The sequence below is a fragment of the Ovis canadensis genome, chromosome 9 (assembly GCF_042477335.2).
Source record: "Ovis canadensis isolate MfBH-ARS-UI-01 breed Bighorn chromosome 9, ARS-UI_OviCan_v2, whole genome shotgun sequence".
Classification (NCBI taxonomy): domain Eukaryota; kingdom Metazoa; phylum Chordata; class Mammalia; order Artiodactyla; family Bovidae; genus Ovis; species Ovis canadensis.
Genome location: NC_091253.1, coordinates 43,003,108 through 43,027,403, shown reverse-complemented (window position 1 = coordinate 43,027,403; position 24,296 = coordinate 43,003,108). Strand labels below are relative to the sequence as shown.

Genomic DNA, 24,296 nt, shown 5'->3' with positions numbered 1-24,296 from the left:
GGCAGAGAGATGATGCGGTGACTTTATACTGAAAAAACAGCACCACAGAAAGCAAATAAATGTTTGAAACTATTGTCCCTAACGGCCCATTCAGGCTTTTTTCCATTTAAAAAAAAAAAAAAAAACCTAGTGATGCGTGAAAAGATAGAAGCGCTTCTCAGAGGCCTCTGGGAGAGGGTTCCAGATTCCCACGACAGGGACCTTAGTTCATCCTTCCCTCTCATCCTGGGGGGCCTGCTTCTCCCTGAACGTGGGTCCTTTGGGGGCCACAAAGCGCTTCTTTCAAGCCCCAAAGTTAACAAGTGACACGACCGCTTTATTTCCCGAGGAAGCGCCCCTCTCCCCCACCCCGAGCCGCCAGGACACGAAGCGCATCCCCAAGCGCGCGAAGCGGGCGGGTCTCGACCCGGGCTGCCCCCTTGCAGGCCCGCGGCTCACTCACTGGGGCTTTGTCCTCGCCGCTACCTTCCTTTTTCAAAAGCCAGGAGTGAATTGCTCCGTCCCTGTGCGCGCCAAAGCTCTCCAAAGCCGCGAGGCTCCGGGAGCCTAGAGCCCAGCCTTCCCAGCCGGCGCGGAGCCCGCACCTGAAAGCCAGGCCCGGCCGGAGGACTCAGCGCGCCCGGAACAAGGACGCCCGGCTCTGCGATCAGGAAGGAAAACGACCTCTCCCGAAAAGACTGAAGCACTTTTTTCCTCTCCACTGAAAGCTCGGGGCACAGCCCATTTTGAACCAGAATAATTTAGTCTGACAACAGATTCCTCCTCTGCTCACAGCTGGCCCAGAGGGAGGAGCTGAAATCTGAACCTCTCGGCTGTGATTGGACCCTTCTCGCAAAAGAGAGGAAAAAAAGGCCTCCCCGCCGCCACCGCGGGCTCAGTCCGCGAGGAGCCCGCGACCTGGCGGCGCCGCGCGCGCACCTGCGGGGCAGAGATGCTGTAGGACCGCGCGCCCCGCGCCCCGCGCCGCCGCCAGGATGCCGCGCTCCTTCCTGGTCAAGAAGCATTTCAACGCCTCCAAGAAGCCCAACTACAGCGAGCTGGACACACACACAGGTAAGGGGCGGGGTGGGGGTCAGATGTCCGCATCTCAGTCTGTAAATAGGTAACGACAGGGGTGTGCCGCCGCTCGACTTTGATACGAAAGAGCTGGACACCCAGGCTATCTGCTCCCGAAAGAGCGGTCCTTCCTCAGATCGTTTGGGCTCGGGTTTAATTCAAAACTTCCACACTCTGAGCTGGCGAGGAGATCTTCCCTGGGCTCTTGCGACGTCACGTTCCGCAGCGTGTACATACTTGCATAATGAGGACGTGGAGGCTGGGTGAGGCAGTGGGTGAACGTTGAATTATTGCCTTTTTCATGTAATAAGGCTCCTTTCCTCCAGAAAGCGGCTTGATTTACGCCAATCCTTGTACTTACCGGCGTGAGCCAAGCAAGTACCCCACGCATAAGATGGAAGAGAACTTTTCTGTATCTTTAGAAAGTGGGTAGGTTTCCCCCTGCACTCGCTGGTCGGGCAGCCCCCCACACTCGGTCGTGTGCGGGGCCGGGGGTGGGGGGGGGTGCACAAATGAGCCTTAAGCGCAGTGACCCCGAGCAGCAGCGGCGGAAAACTAATGTCCTCCCAGCGCCTGCCTGCTCCTGGGGAGTCTGTCTCCTCGTTCCCTGCGCAGGCAGCCTGGCTCGTCACTGCGCTTTCACGGTGCCCTCTGTCTCACGCCCCGCTCCTCTCCTTTCTCCGCAGTGATTATCTCCCCGTGTCTCTACGAGGGCTACCCGGTGCCTGTCATCCCGCAGCCGGAGGTCCTCAGGTCGGGAGCCTACAGCCCGATCGCCGTGTGGACCACCGCCTCTCCCTTCCACGCCCCGCTGCCCGCCGGCCTATCCCCTCTGTCCGGATACCCCGCATCCTTGGGGCGCGTGAGTCCCCCTCCTCCGTCCGACACCTCATCCAAGGACCACAGCGGCTCCGAGAGCCCCATTAGCGACGAAGAAGAAAGGCTACAGTCCAAGCTTTCAGACCCCCACGCCATCGAAGCTGAAAAGTTTCAGTGCAATTTATGCAATAAAACCTATTCGACCTTCTCAGGGCTGGGCAAACACAGGCAGCTGCACTGTGACGCCCAGTCCAGGAAATCCTTCAGCTGTAAGTACTGTGACAAGGAATACGTGAGCCTGGGCGCCCTCAAGATGCACATTCGGACGCACACCTTACCTTGTGTCTGCAAGATCTGCGGCAAGGCGTTCTCCAGACCCTGGTTACTGCAAGGACACATCAGAACTCACACTGGTAAGAGAAACACATAGTCAGGGTGTCACCGTCCAGCAGAAGGAAGCTCTGGGCTGGCTGTCCGATTTGCCTTAAGTGGTGACACAGTACTTTTGATGATGGATGTTCGGTTTTAGCTACTTCCTGACGACTCAAAAAGTCGTCAAAGCACAAAGGGTTCCACTGCTTGCTCACAGCCTCTGCTCCCGAGACTGCAAACAGCATTTAGACTTTGGAAAGTTAGATTCAGGAGGTTTGGTCTCAAAGATCAATTAGCAAATCAGGAGAGATGTGCTTGGAGGTGTGTTCTGTGAAATGTCTCCCAATGATTAGCAAATACAGATGTTGTTCTCCCAATCAATTGATTAGGCAGACAGACCGATGAAGTTTTTGGTTCTTGGGTTTTTGTTAGCTACATTCTTGCTGTGCTGTCTCTCACCCACATCAAGTTGGATAGTGAGAGCTGAATTTGCTTTCCGTTGTTTGCTTTTGTTTTGTTTTTGCTGCTGAGTTTTCTATTCCTAGCACAAAATCACCCTGCCAGGAGCGGGGGCACTCACCCAGGCTTAGTCATAATACAGAAGGAGGGAAAAGGGGAACTGTTGGGAAACCTGGGGAGGAGCTGGCCGTTAGCTGCACCTGCCGAAGAAGAGAACTTGAACAAGCCAAGTCCTAGGATGACAGGAATTATTTCTCTAGGACTGGCAGCAGCAATTATATATTTTTTTAATTTTTTAAATTTGATTTTTTTTTTAAGTGCAACTTTCGCATTTGTCTTAAAGGGCCAGACATTGAAACAAATATCGATTAAGGGGGATTTGAATCAAGTTTTGCTCCTTCTCATGCTTTTGGCAAAGTGTGAAGATTGCTGTAAGCCTCTTCTGGATTTGCATTTCCTCTGAAAACACTGACCATCTTTCTTTCTCCCCACCCTGCCCCACCCGCCAGGGGAGAAGCCTTTTTCCTGCTCTCACTGCAGCAGGGCCTTCGCAGACAGGTCCAATCTGAGGGCTCACCTGCAGACGCACTCGGACGTCAAGAAATACCAGTGCAAGAGTTGCTCCAAAACCTTCTCGCGGATGTCCCTCCTGCACAAGCACGAGGAGTCTGGCTGCTGTGCGGCGCACTAGTGACACAGCCCCTGTTTACTCGGGCGGACGCCTTTCTAGTTCACTTGTCACGCATTTTACTTGTCACTCCGCCTCTGAGTGACAAGTAAAAGTCCTAAGGCATTTTGTCTTGTGCTGACAAACCCAAATAATATGTATACACACACACACACACACACACACACACACACAGCTGCCAGGGCAGGGGATTCCATGTGCATCAGATTAATCCTTTCCATGTGAAGTTTAAAATGACCATATATTTACTGACCGTTAGATGGAGAGGATAAAAGACAAGAATCTTGCTCTTCTGAGATGAAGCAAAAAGCACATTGCATCTTTCCTTACTAAGAAAGAATGCAAAGATTTACTTTGCTGCCAAAGCATTTCAACTGAAAAGAACAGTGTTGCCTTGTACGGGATTTGTAATAGATTTTCCTATAGGACAAGAATCTGCCAGACACTATCTCAGGTGCCTTATAAAGTATTCCAAGTTCACTTTGTTACATGTGTCATGTCTGGTCACCATCCTTGAACTGAAGCCTGCTTTGTTACCTGTCGTACTTTAAACTTTGTTTTGGAGGGAGAGAGGGAGAAGGAAAGAGAGAAAGAACAAGAAGGAAAAACACAAGAGAATGTATTAAAAGTGTTTTTTTCTTCTTTTTTAGCCAATAAATAGTATGTGCCTTCAGGAGTCGGGAAAGACTATTTTGAACATTCCTGGTGCATGCTCCATGTCTTATGTTTTAAAAGATTTTTAATGATATTCTAAAATCAAATAAAGATGGGAATAAGTGCAACAAAGGATTTTTAGAAACTCTGTGATGTACTTAAACAACTTTAAATGCATACAGCAAATGCAATCCACAACTGCACCCCTTCTAGCTGTCTTTTTAGTTAACTGTATAGTTGATGAGTCCATGTAAATTTGTGTTTATTTTTATATGATTGAATGAGTTTTGTATGAAAGTGAAAAGTTGTCTATAGCCAATGCCTATAAACAACCTGAAGACTTGTGAAATTTACATTTCTTTTTTTAAAAAAAAAGTTTTCAAGGTTCTTTTTTACAATAAACATTTTTGATTTAAAATCTATTGTTTGTATGCTCTCAGAAACTTTACTTACTTCATGATTAGTTCAAACAACTATATAAAGAGCTGCTTCTTTTGTTAATAAGAGATAAAGTGAATGGTGTTCATTATGAATATCAACTGTTAGTTTATGTGTTCGATTATAGTAAAGCCAGTAACTTTTTTTACTCTTAAGATAATACTGTTACATTCAGAAAGACAACATCTTACTGGGAGTGTGTTAGCGTGCCTCTTTAACAAAAATCACACCTTCTGAGTGCTAAGAATATTCACCTTACTGATAGTCAAGAATATCTTTTAAAACTTTTTCTGTTTGATGACTTGATTGTGTTGGCTTTATGAAATCAAATTACGGTCACTGGTTAATTAGTGTCTGCCACCAGAACAGTTTAAGGACTTTAAAAGAAATGTCATTAATGATATATAAGAAGAAAAATAGAGCATCTGCATGAAAAGATCAGGAAAAAGATTTATTTATAGTAGTAGACTTATTATTAATTACACAGGTTGGAAAATTAAGTCATTCAAAGAAAGCCCAACATCTAGTGGGTTAAGATAATCAGCAGTCTGACAGGTGCATGGCTAAGAAAGAGAAGGTTGGGGTTTCTTTTTATGGTATTTTGAAGAGGCCCCCACTCAAACCCACTGTGACCTATTCCAACAGGGCAAGACTGGCCAGCCCACCTACAAGCACATGCTCACCAAACACAGTGGAGTAACTCACGCATCAGGATGCTAAACCACCATCACAGGCACTGTGACAGTCACCTCACTATGTATTTAAATCCAGACTCAAACCCATGTTGAGCAGAGTTCCTGCCACCATTAATCACTTCTCTCTGGTTTGCTCAGAACTCAAAGAATTATTTTTCCTTCTAATGTCCTTGTGATACAAACAAAAGCCAGAACCAGTATTTCAAAGACATTAGCAATACCAACATATCCCCAGATGCTCAGACACATCCCAACGTGTGTTACATTTAAGATTTAGCTGACATATAAAAAGGGAGTGCATTGACCAAGAAACCCCTCAATTTCATATTCTGTTTAATTTTTTCGTATCTCAGGACATAGCTCTCAAAAGCAAAATTATTTGAAGAGCAATTTATAAATTTAACAGAGATGGCTGATGTCTTGTCTGGGGCATTCTAAAGTCAAGAAAAGACTGCTTTAGTTCGTGTATATGGTATATAAACAATGCCCAGAAGCTTGCAGGCCAGGTAATAAGTAGAAATATCTCACAAGGATACGAGTAAGTGAGGCAGGCAGTGTCGCTGGGGCCTTCTGGTTGGTCCTCCCAGAACCATATGGCTCGCTTTCCTTTCCTCATCTGTAGATTTGCAGGCATCTCATTTCCTGGTGTCCAAAACACAAACATTATATTCTAAGGGGAAAATCTGTTCATTCATTTAATTTTCTAGTGGAGAATTAGTGATAATATTTTTGCAATATTATATATTTTTTGCAGTACATATAAAATGTATATTTCTGCTTTGTCCTCACAATTTTCACTGGATTTGTGATTTAAATATTCTTTCATTAATGTCATGAGTTTGAAGTACAGTACATCAATAAGATATTGAGATTTTCTATAGGTATAACTCAGTAATTTTTTAGAATTTTCAGCTTTTCTATGAGGTCTTTGCACATCCTGTAATACATAAGACCTGGCTTGGATGTCACGTACTTCGAATACTTCCCCAAATTCGATCTTTCTGAAAGAGTTATATCATTTACAATGTGGTACTTATCTCCCTGAAGGGCAGTTTCTTGAAACCTTTTTCCCTCACTAGACAGAGCACCTTAAAATAAACTCACAGCAGCCAGTACATCATCTAGAACACAGATATTAATGCATGTTTGTTGAATGAAGTAAGTGAATTAAAATAATAGAAATTGGTGAAAATGGTCTGCAGACCTAAAATACATTTAACATATTTCCCTTTACTGCAAAAAGTCTTGATAATTTTTGAGAGATCCTCTAGGCAAATGTGCTGGTGAGTCTCCTAACTTAGTAATGCCAGCCTCCCTCCAACAGGGCAGATGCTTCAAACAGGGGATAAGGGGCAAGTGCACCAGGACCAGGTTTGATGGACTTTCTGAGAACCTGAGCTTTGAAAACTATGGTTTTAATAATCAGGATGTGTTCTAAAGAGCCTACTCAGGATCCATCCTTGTTCCCTACAGTATGAGACAGAGTGGCACAGTAGGAGTCGTCCCAGCTTTTTTCAGCTTATATGTTTACATTATTGGCTTTATGTCCTTCTGCAACCTAACCCCTCGGCACCCCGTTTCCTGAAGTTTCAAGGAGGACAAGACCCGCAGGGTCACAACCGCGACCTGACAGTCCCAGGCACGGTATCCGCGGTGCTCTCACTCCACACTCAGCCAGACCTGCTCCCTGGACAGATGTCCCTCATCCGGTCACCTCCAGTGGCCACAGTGTCTCGGGCAGCTGATCTTTTACAGCTACAAACATTAAACTCCGAGTTTAGAAAACGGAGCCAGGGCAGCAGAGGCCAGGAGCTGCAGAACTGAAATCCAAACCCAAATTCTGCGGCTTTCCAGACCTGCTTCTTCCGCTGCCCTTAGGAGGAAGAGCCCCTGGAGCACCCGGGTCATGGGCACCCGCGTCCCAAGCACACGGCAGGCAAAGGCCTCTGGAAGCCCAAGAAGACGCGCTCCTAGATCACACAGCGCAGGACTGAGCTCAGGAACCATCTAACTCGGGGATTACACAATCACGTCCAACAATCTCCAGAGGCATTTCCCAACTCAGCTGGAGAAGCCCTGTTGGCCCCACTTCCTGCAGGGCCGCCTGGCAGGGCCCGCTCCCCACGGCTCCCCTGCGCCCTCCTGGGGCCACAAGCCATTTCCTCCCCCACCCCAACCCCGGCAAGCTGGAAGGCAGCTGGTCTCCATCCTTGGCCGTTAACACTTCATCTTCTGAAGGCCACTACGGCTCCCTCTCACACCCACACTCCTCACCCGGCTTTTATCTCCAGAGACAACAAGGCTTCCAAGGCAAACATCCTTTCTTTCACCACTAAAATGTGGACACTCCAGGGTAATGAGGCAATTATAATTGTGAAAAGTCGAAGGCTTCCCTGGCTGACATCCACTTCCAAGGAGTTGCTCCTAGTTTAGATACGGGAAGTGTTCTGAGCAAAACTCACTTAAGAATGAGTGTCCTGTCATCACGGGGAGCAAGGATTCTCGAGTGAGACAGCTTTTCTCTCCTTCTTATCTTCCCACCGGGGGCAGATGGAGAGCAGAAAGACTCCCCTCACCTGAGACAGACACACACGGAGGGGAAAATCCTCTCGTTTCATTTGCATTGGTAGAAGTACGTTTCCACAACCACAGGGCCTGAGCTCTGGGCTAAGTGAGGGCCGGCCCCTCAGGCCTCCAGGAAGTAATCATTACCCTGTGGACGGCGTGCACGGAAAAAGCAGTGAGCCTGGCAGGCTTTCCGCCCTGGCCCCCAGCCAGACCCCAGACAATGAGCGATCAGCAGAGGAAACGGCCCCGCATCCCTGGCCTGGGACCCCAGAGAGGCCGGCAGGGTATTTATAGCCGTGAGTGGGAAGCCTGCTGCCCACAGGAGCCGGTGCACTGGTACAGCCTGCGCACTCGCTCACTGAGGTAGGCTCTTCTGCTTATGATCCACTCGGCCAGTTGTTTGGGAGATGATCTGTGAGTTATCACTAACTAGTTTTCTTAGACAACGTCGGGGGATGGTCAAGATGGGGAGAAGGATGGATGACCTTCTCCTGGGATTTGTTCTGGGCTGAAACTTGCCCCCACCCCTCCCAGGGAAGGACTTCTGCTTCTGAGAATCAGCAGGTAGCAAGAGCTGGTTGTAGAAAGTGGGAAGAAAGACTCAGGCAAAGGGAAATAGGGAGACATTCTTCTAACAAAGACAACGAATGAGCATCATATTTCTCCTGAGTTCCAGCTTCTGCCTGTAGACGCTCAGATGAGCAGAGTCGGAGCTCTCCTGTGATGCATGAGTTTTTTACTCAGACTTGGCAGAAAGAACAGTGAAAGAGGCTAAGGTCCTCACAGCCCCCACCTCTCAGATCTCCATGAGCTGTGGTCGTCTTGGGGTCTGCGGTGGGGCAGGGCCTGGGAGTCTGCATTTCCAGCTGGCTCCCAGGTGTTACGCTGACCCTTGAACATCACCCTAGGGTGCCAGGCTGTGACCACACTCAGCTCCCAGCTCCACCCACTCCCCAGGCAAGCTGAAGGTGGTAAAGACAAGACCACACAGATGTCCAATGAAGCGGCTCCTCTCCTCCGGGCCACCTGATGCAAAGCGCCAACTCATTAGAAAAGACCCTGATGTTGGGAAAGATAGAGGGCAGGAGGAGAAAGGGGTAACAGAGGATGAGATGGTTGGATGGCATCACTGACTCAATAGACTTGAGTTTGAGCAAACTTCAGGAGATAGTAAAGGATAGGGAAGCCTGGCATGCTGCAGTCCATGGGGTTGCAAAGAGTCAGATGTGACTTAGCCACTGAACAGCAAAACAGGCACCAGCTGCTTCCACTCCCACTGCAAGACTGGGCCTTGCTCTCTGCAGAGAAGCTTAAATGTGATTTCAGCCCAAAGGGAGAAAACCAGCCACACTGGCAAGGCTGATGGGGCAGGTCCAGCCTGTACCGCTCCCCTGGCCCTCCGGTGGGCTCCTGCCTGAGTACTGTGGGCCTCCTCTAGGAATGCTCACAGCTTGGCGAGCAACTGCACAGGCTTCTCCTGCCCAATCACCTTGTATCTTTTACAGACATTTGACATCCTGCCGAGTGGAAATTAATTGATGTATTTTTTCTCTAGTTCCTAGGTTACTTTTGCTATGTTGTTTTAATTTAATTATGTATTACTTACTAATCCTTACATAAAATTTCAAATAGGCACTCAGGAGAAAATGATTTTTTATGAACAGATGGCAAGTGATTCTTTTCTCTGTTAAATGTGTTTTTTTTCCCCCATAATAGCCAAACTCATCCAAAATACAATAAAAGGATGACAGACAATTAAACTGAGGATCATTTTACTCCCTAAGTTTATCACTGAATAAGGAATATATAATAATAATCAGTTGATCCTTGAACAACACAGGTTTGAATTGCATGGGTCCATTTATAAATGGATTGTTTTCACTACACACTGGGGCACCTCACAGTCCATGACTGGTTGAATCCACAGACACTGGGGTCACCTGTAAAGTAATACACAGATTTTCATCTGTGGGCAGTTTGGCACCCCTCACCTATACCTGCGTTGTTCAAGGGTCAGCTGTGTATAATGAAGGATTCCTTACTTCTTTTTTTAAAACTTTGAAGCGATTTTTTTTCTTAAGTCACATATAAAGAACATGGAATCAGAATGGCTTTAGACATTTCAACAATACTGGACATTTGAAGATAAAGGAACAGTGACTTCAAAATAAAGAGAAAACTATCTCCAATCTAGAATTTTACACCCAGCCAAACAATCAAAAATGAAGGAGCTATGAAGAGCATCTTCCATATGCAAGGGCTCAGAACATTATTCCATACACCCTTTCACAGGAAGGAGTAATCTTTTGTGCCTATTTCTTACATTAAGTGCCATTTGAAGGATAAATTTCACATTATTGACCATACACTGATACACTTTGTGTCCTCTTATTTCATGGAGTAAATTTATTTTAAAGCCATGTTTGCCAAAACAAAATAGAATACAGATCACCATGTCTTAAGCCTATAGGTCTAAAGGAAGTAAAAGAGTGAATTATAATGGGTAAATTCAGCAGAAATTACCTGAAGGTAAGAACCAATGTCAGATTTGGGGAATGACACTGAGAAGAAAATGGTTACCCACGCTAGTATTCTTGCCTCAGGAATTCCACAGACAGAGGAGCCTAGTGGACTATAGTATGCGGAGCTGCACACAACCGTATGACTTACACACACACACACACACACACACACACACACACACACGCGCACACACACAATGCAAAACGCCACAGAGCATCACGAGGTGCTGCACTGGCCTAGGGCGGGCATCTCTGTCAGGGTGGCCATTGACCAGGCGCAGTTAGTCCCGTCCTGCTTAACTCGAGCTTTGGGTGGTCACTGGGAGTTCTACCTGCCACCCCTGACAGAGGGATAGATGCTGTGGTCTGACCCAGGTGGAGGCAGTGGTGCGTCGTGCTCCTCTGAGGAGCGTTAAGGTCCTGCCCTCCTCCTGGCTGTGCTTCAGGCCTTGCTCATCAGCTGCAGTCATCACCACAAGTTATATGTGCTATAGATAAAAGCAATCTTCTGAGTCCAAGCCCAAAATGCACACCTGGTCCCCTCTGAAGCACACTGACCATAGTCCCCCATCCTGTCTCCTGTGGAAAGAGAGGATGATGGCTGGACCTACAGCAGCCCTTGGGGGACCAGAGGCCCTTCCAACCTTCATGTGTCCTGAAGACAGACACACAGACAGGTGAGAGGCCCAGTGGAGTATCACCAGCATCGGGGGTAAGATGAATGGAGAAGAAGGGGTCCCAGGGCCATGGAGAGCACTGCTGCTTAGCGGCTGCTTAGTGGCTCTCAGATTTGAAAGGGCACTGGAATCATGGGAGGACCCCTAGAGGAGTAATCGGCAACCCACTCCAGTATTCTTGCCTGGGAAATCCCATGAACAGAAGAGCCGGGTAGGCTATAATCCATGGTGTCACCAAGAGTCAGATAAGATTTAGCGACTAAGCACGGAATCAGCAAAAGACTGGTGGAAACATGCATTGTCCCCCAAATTCGGAATTAGAAGGTTGGCAGGGGACCAAAGGTCCTGCATGTCTCCCAAGCTCCCAAATTAGGCTGGAAAAGCTGGTCAGGGTGCAGGGTCTCAGGAGGGGAGGGGGACAGAGGCTGAGCCCCTGCATTTCATGATGGGATGAGAGTTAGGACTTGTGCCAAAGTTCAGGATCGTTCTCTCGCTCACTCCGGTTGATCGCATCCCACTGCTTGCTGAGCAAGCCCGGTCCTAGGCGAAGGGACTGTTAGAGCAGACCATCCCCCCAGTGAAAGAATGGAAAGGAAACAGCACACACTTGTTCTGAATGATTCCAAATTCTTTACAAATTTCTTTATAGCATAGCAGCTTTCAGAAAGTTTGAAATTCAGCTGAAAAGTACATTATATATATAGTGTTTATATTAATATATTATATGGTATAATAGATATTAAGTTGAAATTAAGCTGATATCATATAAAATTCAGGTTGGTGGGGGTGGACTTTACAGGACAAAAGAGAAAGAAAATGATAGAGGCCTTAGTTACAAAGATTTCTTTATAATGCATAATAAATGAAACTGAGTGAGAATCCAGGCGTTTGGCTCCTATGCCACAATTTTAAAGTCATTTTCTTGCGTTTGTAAGCTAGCCTGAATGGGCCTGTCTGCCGTAATCGGGCTCCCACTGTGGGACGAATGCTGATCAGAAAAGGATTTCCCTCCACGATCCCAGCCAGACAAGCACTTTTTGGATTCTGTGCTTTCAACCAAAGACGTAAAAGGGTCTTTGTATTACTGCTTTCCTGAGGCAATAAAAAGGCAATAAAAAAGAATTAGGAGAAAAGACGATTTTGAAATGTAACTTTTAGGTTTTTTACAATTTAGGAAAATCTGGAGGCCTTCAGGATGGAGCCGCTGCCAGGATGCCGGTTGGACCTGGGACGGGAGCGTCCTCCCCAGGGCGCCAGCCTGGGCCTCTACCCCTGCCAACACAAAAGAGCCCAGGTGCCTTTCCAGGGAGGCGTCCTGATTGACCTTAAAGGCAGCCACTCTCCTTTTTCAACTTCAGATCTTAAACAAAGAAGGGACAGCATTTTCATTTATCCTGCAAAACTGCCATCCTGCAACACAAATATCAGTGACAGGACTTTTTAAAGGAACCGATGGCTGCAGCTCCATCGTAACCAAGGCAGTTCTGGTCTGCGGTCCTAGCACTGAAGCGGGAGTAGGCGTGCAGGGCTCTGGCTCCCTGGCTGACCCCGCTAGACGCCCAACCCAAGACGGCCTAGTGCTTCCCCTCCCTCAGCCGCAGTGAGGACCGTTCTTAACTCTGGGTGGGTGAGGAGTGCAGGCCATAGTGTCTCACACAGCAGGGATCAGCACACTTTTTTCCTTCAAATTGAATCTGGTTTTCAATCTATAGACACCAGTTCTCAGGAGAAAGCTGAAAACATAATTTTTCTCCAATGAGAAAGTGATTCTATCCTTGTCTATTAGAAAGAGACGCTCCCTCCGCTTCAGCAGCCTCCCTTCCCTGCTCTGGGCAGTTAACAAGACCACCTGAGATCGGTGTGATGTAAGCATTCACCACGTGGTCATCACAGGTCAGAATCTGCCCCCAGCAGCCCACAGGCTGTCTCACCCAGAGCAATGCAAGAACCTGAGAAGTCAGAAGGATATTTCTCAGACTCACAAACCATAAAAAAATACACAAAAAGCTCTCCATCCAATGAGTTTGTCAAGAACTTTGAAAATTTTTCACCTTCTGTATAATGAGTTTATATAAAGTGCACACTTAAATGAGAGTATCTCACTTCTGAAATCAGAAAAGAAACACTTTGAAAAGTCCAGGACAGATGCTTCATATCCCATGCTGTAACCAGGTTTCCTCCCCTGTGCTCTATACCTGTTATCTGGGTCTATATCAAAGATAAAGCGATTCCTAAAATCAAAGTAATTTTCATTCCATCAGGAGGATTAAAATGATGTGCAGCAGAGAAGTATCTTGAAGCAAATTTGAGAAAGGAAGTTTAGAAATAGATGTCTCACTTATCTTTTTCATGGATGTGTGAATTCCACCCTTATACACCCCCAACTGGATGTTGCACAAGGGCAGCAAGTGAGCAGGACACCCCGACGCTTCAGTCAGTGTGCGGCTGTCACGACACCAGTGATGACCCCACAAGATCAGAAAGTCGTCAGCAAACCCACTCCAGAAGTCAGGGATGGGAGGCTGGACCCCTGCTTTCCTGGGATGGACGACAGGTCCCCCACAGGCCACGGGCTTTACCCCAAGCTTCTCTTCTGCCCTTCACTAGTGCAGCTGAGCTGAAAGAAGGAGGCAAAGCCATGTGGGGTTGATGGATGATCCTCTTTGGTGTCTTTTTTGGCTTTTTCCTAGAAGCTAACCCAGTTAGTCCAGTGAAGTGCCAACCACTTATTGCTCACAAAAGAAAAGACAGACAACATGACTCACACCTTTTCGGGTCTCTGTTTTACTCTCTGTCCCGTAAAAAGCTAAAAATAAAGAAAATAATATGAAATATATATGCATATACAGAACCACTTTGCTGCACAGTAGAAATTAAAGCAATATTGTAAATCGGCTATTGAAAGTTGAAACTGTTAGCTGCTCAGTCTTGTCTGACTCTTTGTGACCCTCATGGACTCTTCTGTCCACAGATATCTCCAGGCCAGAAAACTGGGTAGGTAGCCATTCATTTCTCCAGAGATCTTCTGGACCCAAGGATCAAACCCTGGTTTTCTGCACTGGCAGGTAGATTCTTTACCATCTGAGCCATCAGGAAAGCTCAGATCAACTATACTTCAATAAAATAAATTTAAATAAAAATAAGTAAAAAATTAAATGAAACTATTCCTGGCTTTGAGATTGAGATTGCCGGTGCTCAACATGATCAATTATTGTTGTTGTCATTGTTCAGTCACTGATTCAAGTCTCTTTGTGACCCCATGGACTGCAGCATGCCTGGCTTCCCTGACCTTTATTATCTCCTGGAGTTTGCTCAAACTCATATCCATTTAGTCAATGATGGTATCCAACTACCTCATCCTCTGTCGCCCTCTTCTCCTCCTGCCCTCAATCTTTCCCAGCAATTGTGAATCCCACCAAGCCCAATGCAGTGGAATTCAAACCCCAGCTGAATCCATAGAAGACATCAGATGAAAGAAAAACTCAGTAACCATATCAGCACGTCAGTACTATTTCTTGTTGGCCAAATGGGCTTTTCATATACAGTAACCGTAAGACCATATTTCATCAAGGAATAAGTAAACAGAAGACTCTGAAGCTGTGAGGAACTGCTGTTGAATTCATTTGCCATCACTTGTAACTTTTACTAAATAAAGGGATCCAGAAAACTGACATTTCTTCCACAAAACACCATGGCAAATTCATCAATTATATTGGATAATGTTTCCTGATGGGCTATTTATGTTCTGATTGGTGGACTCAGGTGGTAAATTACCTGCTGCAATTCAGATAAACCGGGGTTCAATTCCTAGGTCAGGAAGATCCCCTGGAGAAGGGTATGGCAATTCTCCAGTATTCTTACCGGAGAATCCCATGAACAGAGGAGCCTGGCAGGCTACAGTCCAGGGGCCACAAAGACTTGGACAAGATTTAGTGACTAACACAGGGAGAAAGGCTAGCAGACCCTGTCCCCTAACATCAGTGAGTCTTAGAAAATCCAGAAAATGTCTGCACTGGGGGTTGTGTAGCGATGTTCAAATAATTCTGGCGCAGATGTGGATCTCTCTATATGGCAATACCTAATATGGCTGTGGCTTTAGGCTCCAGTCTGATGAACCAGGAAAATGAGTATGAGAACAGTGCCAATCCACAGGCCCGACTCCAGGGACAAACGAGTCTACTGGGTGAGAGACTGAGTCTTTGCTGTGCTTCCATGGACATAGCCCACCCTCCTCACAGTCGGGTGAAGGGCAGCAGAGAGCTTTCCCATCTTCCTCTGATAGAGAAAAACGTAGTATGAACGCAAATGTGTTTTTTCAGCACAGCACACCAAAGGCGACCTCTGAACAAGCTGAGACCCAAACCCATAGGCTTTTACTGATTCTCAGTAAATACGTGATTGAGTTTATCTTCGTGTGCACTCCAGAAATGTTGAACAGCTGGTAGTTTCCTCAACAAGCTAATCTGCAGGACATAGCACCCCGCCCACCTCTGGCACCCCTTCTCCCCTGGGTCTGTCTGGCTGACTTCTACAGGATCTTGGAACCTCAGTTCAAGTCCTGCCTCCTGCAAGGAGCTCCCTCCCACTATCCCAGACCTGCCCCTTGGTTCTTACGCACGCACAGGGCACACCATTCACGTGACAGCTGTTGCCTCTGTGCCCATCTCCTCTCTGGATGGTGAATTCTTTAAGAGTCGACACTGGAATCACATTTTTATCTCCCAGCAGGCTGGGCCTAAGAGATGAGCAAAAAGGTTTTACTGAATGAAGGATTTTATCCCAAGGTAGACGTCATCTGGTGATTGTGGGAATAGCTTATCGTAAGCCCTGAACAGTACTCTGAGACACCTTGCAGCTGAAACAGCACAGACATGCACCAATGTATAGTCAACAGCCGTCTCCCCGTGTGGCAGCGAAGCCAGCTGTCGAGACGAGTGCATTTTCTGAACTCTCGTGCTCCGGCCACCATTTCCACATCTCCCCCCACCGACGAATTCATCACGATTAAACAACAGCAAGTGACTCTCACAGAAGTTATGTTTCCTTCACTGTGCGCCTGCCCTGTCTCTCTGTCCGTCTGTTCTCTCTCTCCCATGGATGCTGCAGGCTGCAGCCATATATGGTTTTTCCTATGATGTGAGCTCTCGACGTCTCCCCAGGTCACCTCCCTGGCTTTGTGGTCTGGGAAACCAGCTCTGGGGATGATTCACCCACCACTAGATGGTCTGGATTGTTTAATGCTCTTTCATGCACTTCATGGTTCTTCAAAGAAGGCAGCTGCTCAGTGTCTAGTCTGACTACATCCAGGAAGAAACAGCGCCTCTCCCCTCAAGTCATCTTTACTTGTGATGACTTGTCACTATCTTGTCACAGACTAAGTCACTATCTGCACTTCTGGGTGTGTGTGTGTGAGAGAGTGTGAGTTTGTGTGTGTTACAGAAGCATGGTCACTGTGAGAAGTCTCTCAGGCTGGAGGCCTCAATGCAATACTCGTCTTTGAAAATCCTCATTTGGAACATTAGAAACATCTGGAGAAACCACATTTCCATGTTGAAATAAAGATAAGTTGTCATTCCTGCTGCTCATTTTGAATGTACCCCACAGCCTGATGAGAGCATTTGCCTAAAGCAAGTTATAGAGTAAGAAAGTAAAAAAGAAAAAAATTTTAAGGAAAGTAAAGAAAAAGATGGCTCAGATGATAAAGAATCTGCCTGCAATGCAGGAGACCCAGGTTTGACCCCTGGGTCGGGAAGATTCCCCAGAGACGGGAATGGCAACCCACTCCAGTATTCTTGCCTGGAGAATCCCATGGCCAGAGGAACCTGCCAGGCTACAGTCCATGGAGTCACACAGAGTCAGACAGGACTGAGCAACCAGCACAAAGGTAAAGAACAGATCTTTCTAGCATGAGTTTTCTTAACTACCAAACCCAGGGAGTGGGCTTCTGAGGGCATTCAGGCCAAGAGGATGGTCAGGACCAGGGCAGGCAGAGGTCCTGGGGAGGCACACTGACCAGATGTTGTTGGCTTTCCTTGTGCTAAATTCAACTAGTAGTTTAGATCTATGCCTACAATGGGTTTCCCTGGTAGCTCAGACGGTAAAGAGTCTGCTTGCAATGCAAGAGACCTGGGTTCAATCCTTAAGCCGAGAAGATCTCCTGGAGAAGGAAATGGCAATCCACTCCAATATTCTTGCTGGAAAATCCCACAGATGGAGGAGCCTGGCAGGCCAGAGTCCATGGGGTCTCAAAGAGTCAGACACGACTGAGAGACTAACACACACACATGCCTACTAATGCATGTATTTGGTCTGGAAATTTAGCATAATGTAATACTAACATACGATTTTAGGCTGATATTCTAATTTCATACTTGATTGCCTTCTCAGGCCTGTGATTAAATGTCATCATGTTCCATATGCCCTCCTTGTTGAGAGACAGAGATGCATTTGTGCAGAAGGGCATCTACCTGGAGCAGGCGTTGACCCATGGCTCCTGTGCCTGCAGGTGCCCCTTGCAGGGAATCACGCATCCTGGGCTCTGCCCAGGACAGACTGGTACCCAGCTAACGACCTCCCCATAGCACTGACCCCCAATCACCAGAGCAACCTTCATCTCCTCACATTCTGTCCCGCTGCCTCAGTGATCTGCTAAGAGGGGGTCCTTTCATTCCCTGTGGTTCTAACGCACTTGTGGGAAAAAATATCAGACGATGTTGGCTTTGGGATTTCATACTGGAGTCTGAATCTGTGGTTTCATTCCAAAAATACCATAAGAAAGTCTGAGGAGCAGCAAAGCCGGGGGAAAAAAATAGCTGACATTGAGATTCAGTCCTGAGCATCCGCAAATATTTCTAGAATCTTTTTTTTTTTCTTTTGGTCAAGCAAACCTTTCTTCAAAGAAAAGCTTAGTCATTGAGGAGCCAGCTGTGTGAAAAGCAATAAGAAAGGCGCTCCTTGAAGCAGGACAGATCCTGCCTGGTCTTCTTTCCAGGCTCTGGGCTGCCCCGGAGCTCACTAGGCAAGACTGACACCAGCTCCTGGTCCCCAAACTGTGCTCTAGGAAGTAGGCCCCTTCAGATGCTCCTCAAAGACTCCTCTGGCCCCGGGCCCGTCGATGCTGTAGATCTTCTCGCAGTGTCTTTGTGGTGTTGGACGGCAGTTCTCACGCTGGAGAGCAGGACGTGCCAGGGCCTCTCTGGGTCATGGCCACTCCCAGATGAGCTGTCCTGCAGTCTGCCGGCCACCACGCTCCCCAGGGAAAGCCCTCAGGCAGAACAATCCCCAACTGTCTGACCATTGCTTGTGTGAAGACAGACACTGGGAAAGAGGGTATGAGGGGGACTGACCTGGGGTCCAGTGAGGCAGGGGAGGGCGAGGAGCCCATGTACATTTACGTTGGGTTGTTTCCAGTGATGAGGTCAGTCAGAATAAATGTGGTACCTGTGCTGTCTGCCAACCAGAAATCCAGTGCAAAAGCTCCGCTGATGTCCTGCCATCACCTCCCGCATCCGTCGGCAGAGCGACGGAGCACAGCAATGGCAAGGCAGGCGTCTCCGCCTCACTGGGAAAAAGTACCTTTCAAATGAATCTGAATATTCACCCCCAGTCTATTTCTAGCTCTATAATGGCCTCCACTTCCGTGCAAACATGTGCACTTTAATGGTGTCTGAAAACAGACACAAAGAACAAGGAATGGGAAGAAAAAACGAGACTGTCGCACAGCTTACACAGGTTGTCCTAAATCTACGGATGATGTGATATCCAGGCCATCGAATAGCTCAACTGGTTTTTGTTGTTTGTGTGAGTGCTCCGTTTTGTTTTTTTTTTTTTTCATTTTCTGAAGGAATGGGTGAAATGCTTTGGGTAAACAGGTAAACCAAGAGATGATTCTGAGCCCAGACCTCAGCCGTCCACTGCCCCCATCCTGATGAGTTTCGACCCTCCTGAAATTTTCCATTCGACTTGGGTGGCTGGCTTCACATGTTTCCTGAACCAGCTCTGCACCCCATGGGGTTTGGGACACCACCAAAGACAGGAGTGAGCGGCCACCTGCCTGCGGTCTCCAGGCTCCTGCCTGCCTGGCCACATGAAGCTGAAGGGAGGGAGCGCGGGCCAGGCTGGAAGAGGGAGAGACCTGCACTGGGAAATAGTCAAAGGAAAAGTAACTTCACACCAAGGCTGGTCCTCAGGTGTAGATGGAGAATCCTTACTGAACCTCTACTTTTCACATTAGGCTTTCATTTGTTAGAAGGTGAAAGACAAAGAAATAATTTCAGTATATCCAAGTATCTATAAGAAGTGTGATAGCATTTTAGAACTAGAAATAGACTGGTGGGGATTCAGATTCACTTGAGAAATATTTCTTTACCCTCTAAAAAAGACGCAAGTCAGAAATAAACCTGCTAAAATCCTAGTTGTAAAAGCAAATAAGAAGAGGTTCACGCAGGGCCTTTATGATCATGGCCACAGACCTAAGTGTAAAAGGAAGTGTCCACCCTTTCTGGGGGGCTTCCCAGGTGGCACTAGTGGTAAAGAATCTGCTTGCCAATGCAGAAGATACAAGAGATGTGGTTTCCATCCCTGGGGTGGGAAGATTCCCTGGAGGAAGGCATGACAACCCACTCCAGTATTCTTGCCTGGAGGATCCCATGGACAGAGGAGCCTGGCGGGCTATAGTCCATGGGGTGGCAAAGAGTCGGACATGACTGAAACATCTTAGCACACCCACATGCACCCCTTCTGGGAGGTGATTTTCCAAACCTAAATGATATCTTGAGAAAAGTGCTCAGAAGTGAATACTCATTGTACTACCATGCAGCTACCTGCAGTTCCGACTTTGAGAAATTTAAAATTTGTTTTCCAAAGATTCTAGTTGTCATCAGCATTTTTGCAGAATCTCTGTTCTTCCACACTAACAAAGGTCTTCTAGGAAACTGTGTCATGGAATCACACTGGACAGCTGGCCATGATCCCTGTTCGTGGGACATGGGAGGACAGCTCCTTTGTGACCTCACTCTGAAAGGTGCCTGGACAAGGCTGAGGCTGTCTAAGGAGACACCCTGGATCACAAGGATGCCCACGAGGGCAGAACTCAACTTCAAGGGTGAATCCCCCTTCCTGTTCACATTCTAATTCTGAGAAAACACTTCAGGAGCTTCTCAAAACTTTCACCCAGCACAATTTTCACCAGCCGTGGAGGCTCTGAGGCCGCCATGCATTTCATTTATCACGTTCATAGCGAGCTCTGCAAGGGACACGCGTGATTGGATGCTGCAAGGAGCTGCACCGGCACCTCGGAAGCCTCTTGCACAGGTCAGTGTCCACGTGGAGTCCTGTGTGACATGGGATAACTCACAAACCCCACAAAGCCACAGCACCTCAAAGTGCAACGCTGTGACAACAGAATTTGTCTCTGTGAATGGTTACCTTCATTTTCCACAGAAATAGACCATGTGTCCATCCTTACATTTTTACCCTGAATTTAGCACGCTGTTTATCTGTGGAAAGATTTTCCAGCACATATCTGCTTTTATTCTTTATATTGTGCATTTTTCAGTGTAAATGGTTGCAAGATCACTATCTAGTAATGGCATTCCTTTGTTTGCAGAGCCTAGAAGCTAGTGGGCCTGTCCTTATACTTTTTCTCCTCATCTGATGTTGAATTACATATCTCAGTGACCTTGTCCACTGACCACAGCAAGAACAAGGTGCTGGGATGAGGCAAGGCCAGTGCCTTTGCACACGGGACATGACCATCCTCAGGACGCACCTTCACAGAGGTATAGCTGATGGCGGATCCATGACCTCAGAGACCCCTGACCCTGGTCCCATTCCTGTGCGAACCTGCTGTGTATGCTGGGGCTCATGGCCTCCTGTCCCACATGCTTACTCAACACATACATGTCAACTGGTTACATCATAATAATGAATCAGTAAGTGTGCTGATTGTCAAAGTATTCAAGTAGTTTAACAATGTCACTTGTTTTATCCTCATGAAATCTTCAAACAGGAAGTTGTGATTCTTCCCATTACTCAGGGTGGGGGAACAGCATAGACAAAATTACCTGCATGTCACAATAGTACCCTGGCTCCACCCATGACCCCAGGCTGCTCCCAAGGCAGTAGAGCCTGGAGATACAGCTGGGAAACCTGAGTGCACACCCCCCACTTCCTACCTGGAGCCCCACAGAGCACAGAGGCCATCCAGGGTCAAGGTCTACCCTCATCTCCCTCTTCAAATCCTGGCCACATCCAGGGACCTCCTCCAACTGGGTTTGCATGCTTAATTTGGAAAGAACATGATAAATCTGCCAATACATACTAATGATATGTGTTTCTCTTAAAAAGTGGAAGTGTTAGTCGCTCAGTTATGTCCACCTCGTTGTGACCCCACGGACTATAGTCTGCCAGGCTTCTCTGTCTATGGGATTCTCCAGGCAAGATTACTGATTTTCCCTACCCAGGGATCGAACCCAGGGATCGAACCCAGGTCTCCTGCATTGCCGGCAGATTCTTCACCATCTGAGTCACCAGGGAAGCCCTGCTTTAAGTTTCTCTTAAACAAACAACCAAAACAAAGGCCTCTGGCCGGGTCCGAAGCCAAGACACATGTCCTGAGCTTCTGGGGAAGTCAGACATGCAGAAGAGGCCGTGGAGAAGCCAGCCCCTCCACTGCTGCCCACAGCCCTGCCCTCAGACTGGTCTGAATCTGGCCATCCCCAAGGCTGGCCAGGGCAGCACCATCAGGCTACAGGGAGACATCTTTCTCTGCTGAGAATATCCCCACCATCCCTGCAAGGGGCCACCAAGCTCTCCTGCCACTCATTAGCTGCTCTGACGGGGTGGAGAAAAGTGTAGGACACCTTCCCAGCCAGCAAGTGCCTGATGCTCGCTTCCTCCCCTCTGTCCTGTCTGAGGGATCTGGTAACAGGTGCTGACTACAACCAGACTGGTCCACCTCTCGCTGCCCACTTTCCCCTCCCCTTCATGACTCAGCTGGGGCATCACCACTTGGCATTGTCCTCCACTGGCCCCTGGCCCCCAGGACAGGGCACTTTGCCATGTTATCCATCTGAACAAGTTTACTTGAGAAGAAGGTCAGGTTCAAGGTGGAGAGAAAGATCAATCTGTGATGAGTTATCAGTTTGCTCATCCAGTGTTTCACAAAGTGTGCTTGGCTGGTCTAGGGAATTGGGCTCTGCTGCTAAGTCACTTCAGTCGTGTCCGACTCTGTGCGACCCCACAGACAGCAGCCCACCAGGATCCCCCGTCCTGGGATTCTCCAGGCAAGAACACTGGAGTGGGTTGCCATTTCCTTCTCCAGTGCATGAAAGTGAAAGGTGAAAGTGAAGTCGCTCAGTCATGTCCGACTCTTAGTGACCCCATAGACTGCAGCCTACCAGGTCCTCCATCCATAGGATTTTCCAGGCAAGAGTACTGGAGTGGAGTGCCATTGCCTTCTCCTAGGACTCTCCAATTATAATCTAGAAACTTGTGGTTATCATCTAAAACATATGGTATCAGTTATAAAAACATCTTTGTCATAGTGAAACTTTGACTTGAAAGATATATTCATAGGGTAAAAATTTACTTTCTAAAGTAAGTTACTCTCAAATTAATTTTTAAGTAATTAGAGTTAGATCCTGAGGGGTGGGGGTGTGCACATCATGGGTTGCTCACATTTTTTCTTTAAAAGAAAAATCTTGGATATTATCCAAGTTTCAAAAAATATTAGAACATGAGGTCTGATCTTAACAAAGTAAACTGCATTCACAGAAAAAAAAAAAACTGAAGGAAAATACAATAAAGAGTGAACACTGGATATTTCCAAAGGGAGCCATGGATAATTTGTTATTTCCATGCTGCAAAATCTGCAGGCTTCACCTTTATCCTAGAAAGAAAAGAGTAACTTTTAAAAATATATCAACTATGTGTAAGCACAATTACAAACAGCATTCAGAATTTAGCAATCAAGTTACCAAACAAAAATCTAAAAAGACTTTCTATTAATGGGAAAAAATTTAAGAAATCCTAATTTGGGAGGTTTCTAAAGTTCCTTGATTTATGTTTTCCTGCAAATGTGTGTAGGTTTGACATTGTTCATGTTGGAGAATTGTCTCAGAATACATATTAGATTACTCAGGAGATGATGCAGAAGAAACCATAGTATGGAGTGCATCGTATGCTGTAGCTCACAAACAATGTTCCCGAGCTCAAGGACAATGACCAGGGCGGGAGAAGAGGAGGACGAGCAGATGGGGACACACAGGAGCTACATGTTGGGGAAATTGGGTTCATGATACTGCTTACTTTTGTATATGATCAAAATTTTCCATAATAAATGTTTAAAAAATAAAAGCACAAAACTAGTCACTCAGTGAGATACTATTCTCCACCTCTCAAAATGGCTATCCAAAGATCAATAACACCAACAGTGGTCCAGACATGGAGCCCTGAGAATGCTTGAACAAAACAAATCTGATTAGGAGAAAAAGGCTCTTTAGAGTGAAGCCTGCATTTTCATACATGGATTGGGTAGAAACTTAAGGGGTTTATTATCTATGCTACAGCCTAAATCTTTTCCTGCCTGGACAAACATTCATGTTTAAATCACGTGTATGTATATTTGGAGATGATACTCATGTGTGTCTGTGAGTGTGTGTGCTTATGTAAAACTAACAACACAAAATTCACATCTTCTCATCCTTCTAGATGTGATTAACTTGCTTAGATCACAAGCAATATCAGACTAGCCCAAAACTTGTGATGAGCACACAACTGTGATGTCTTAATAATTATGACCTAAAGAACACAAACCCTTGTTACCACAGTGTACACATCATAGATGTTCATGTATATATGTATCCACTATAACCACTGGAAAGTGTTAGTCACTCAGTCATGTCTGACTCTTTGTGACCCCATGGACTGTAGCACACCAGGCTCCTCTGCCCATGGAATTCTCCAGGCAAGAATACTGGAGTGGGTTGCCATTTCCTTCTCCAGGGGATCTTCGCCACCCAGGGATCAAACCTGGGTCTCTCGCATTGCAGGCAGACTCTTTATCAACTGAGCCACCAGCGAAAATGGAGATCTCTGTATTAACTTGTCACTTAGTAACTGCATACATAGAAAGAGTCCATATGACCCAACGCTGAGCATTGCATGTTTCCAATTCTTTTGGTTCGTTCATTTAACATGTAATAGAGTCACCAGCACTATACTGAATGTGTTTTCTATTTAAAAAATAGAAAGAGATATTTAAGAGATAAAGGAGAAGAAGTCCAAGGCTGAATTATGATAATTCTAAAGTTCTGGTATAATTATGGTGCATTATGACAAGTACTCT

The 24,296-nt window shown here is 46.7% G+C and overlaps 1 protein-coding gene across 2 annotated transcripts in view; it reads left to right on the top strand.

The window, feature by feature from the left end:
* The window catches only part of SNAI2 (snail family transcriptional repressor 2), a 71,499-nt gene extending 67,029 nt beyond the window's left edge, over positions 1 to 4,470 (top strand). Inside the window, exons 2-4 of one of the 2 annotated variants that reach the window (XM_069599997.1) lie at positions 775 to 1,053; positions 1,743 to 2,288; positions 3,216 to 4,470. In XM_069599997.1, the coding sequence (XP_069456098.1) occupies positions 975 to 1,053; positions 1,743 to 2,288; positions 3,216 to 3,397 (807 nt within the window). In that variant the 5' untranslated portion in view covers positions 775 to 974 and the 3' untranslated portion in view covers positions 3,398 to 4,470. Of the gene's footprint in view, positions 1 to 345; positions 1,054 to 1,742; positions 2,289 to 3,215 lie in introns of those variants that run through there. The other variant, XM_069599996.1, reaches the window with a different exon arrangement.
* Positions 4,471 to 24,296: the final 19,826 nt, after the last annotated feature.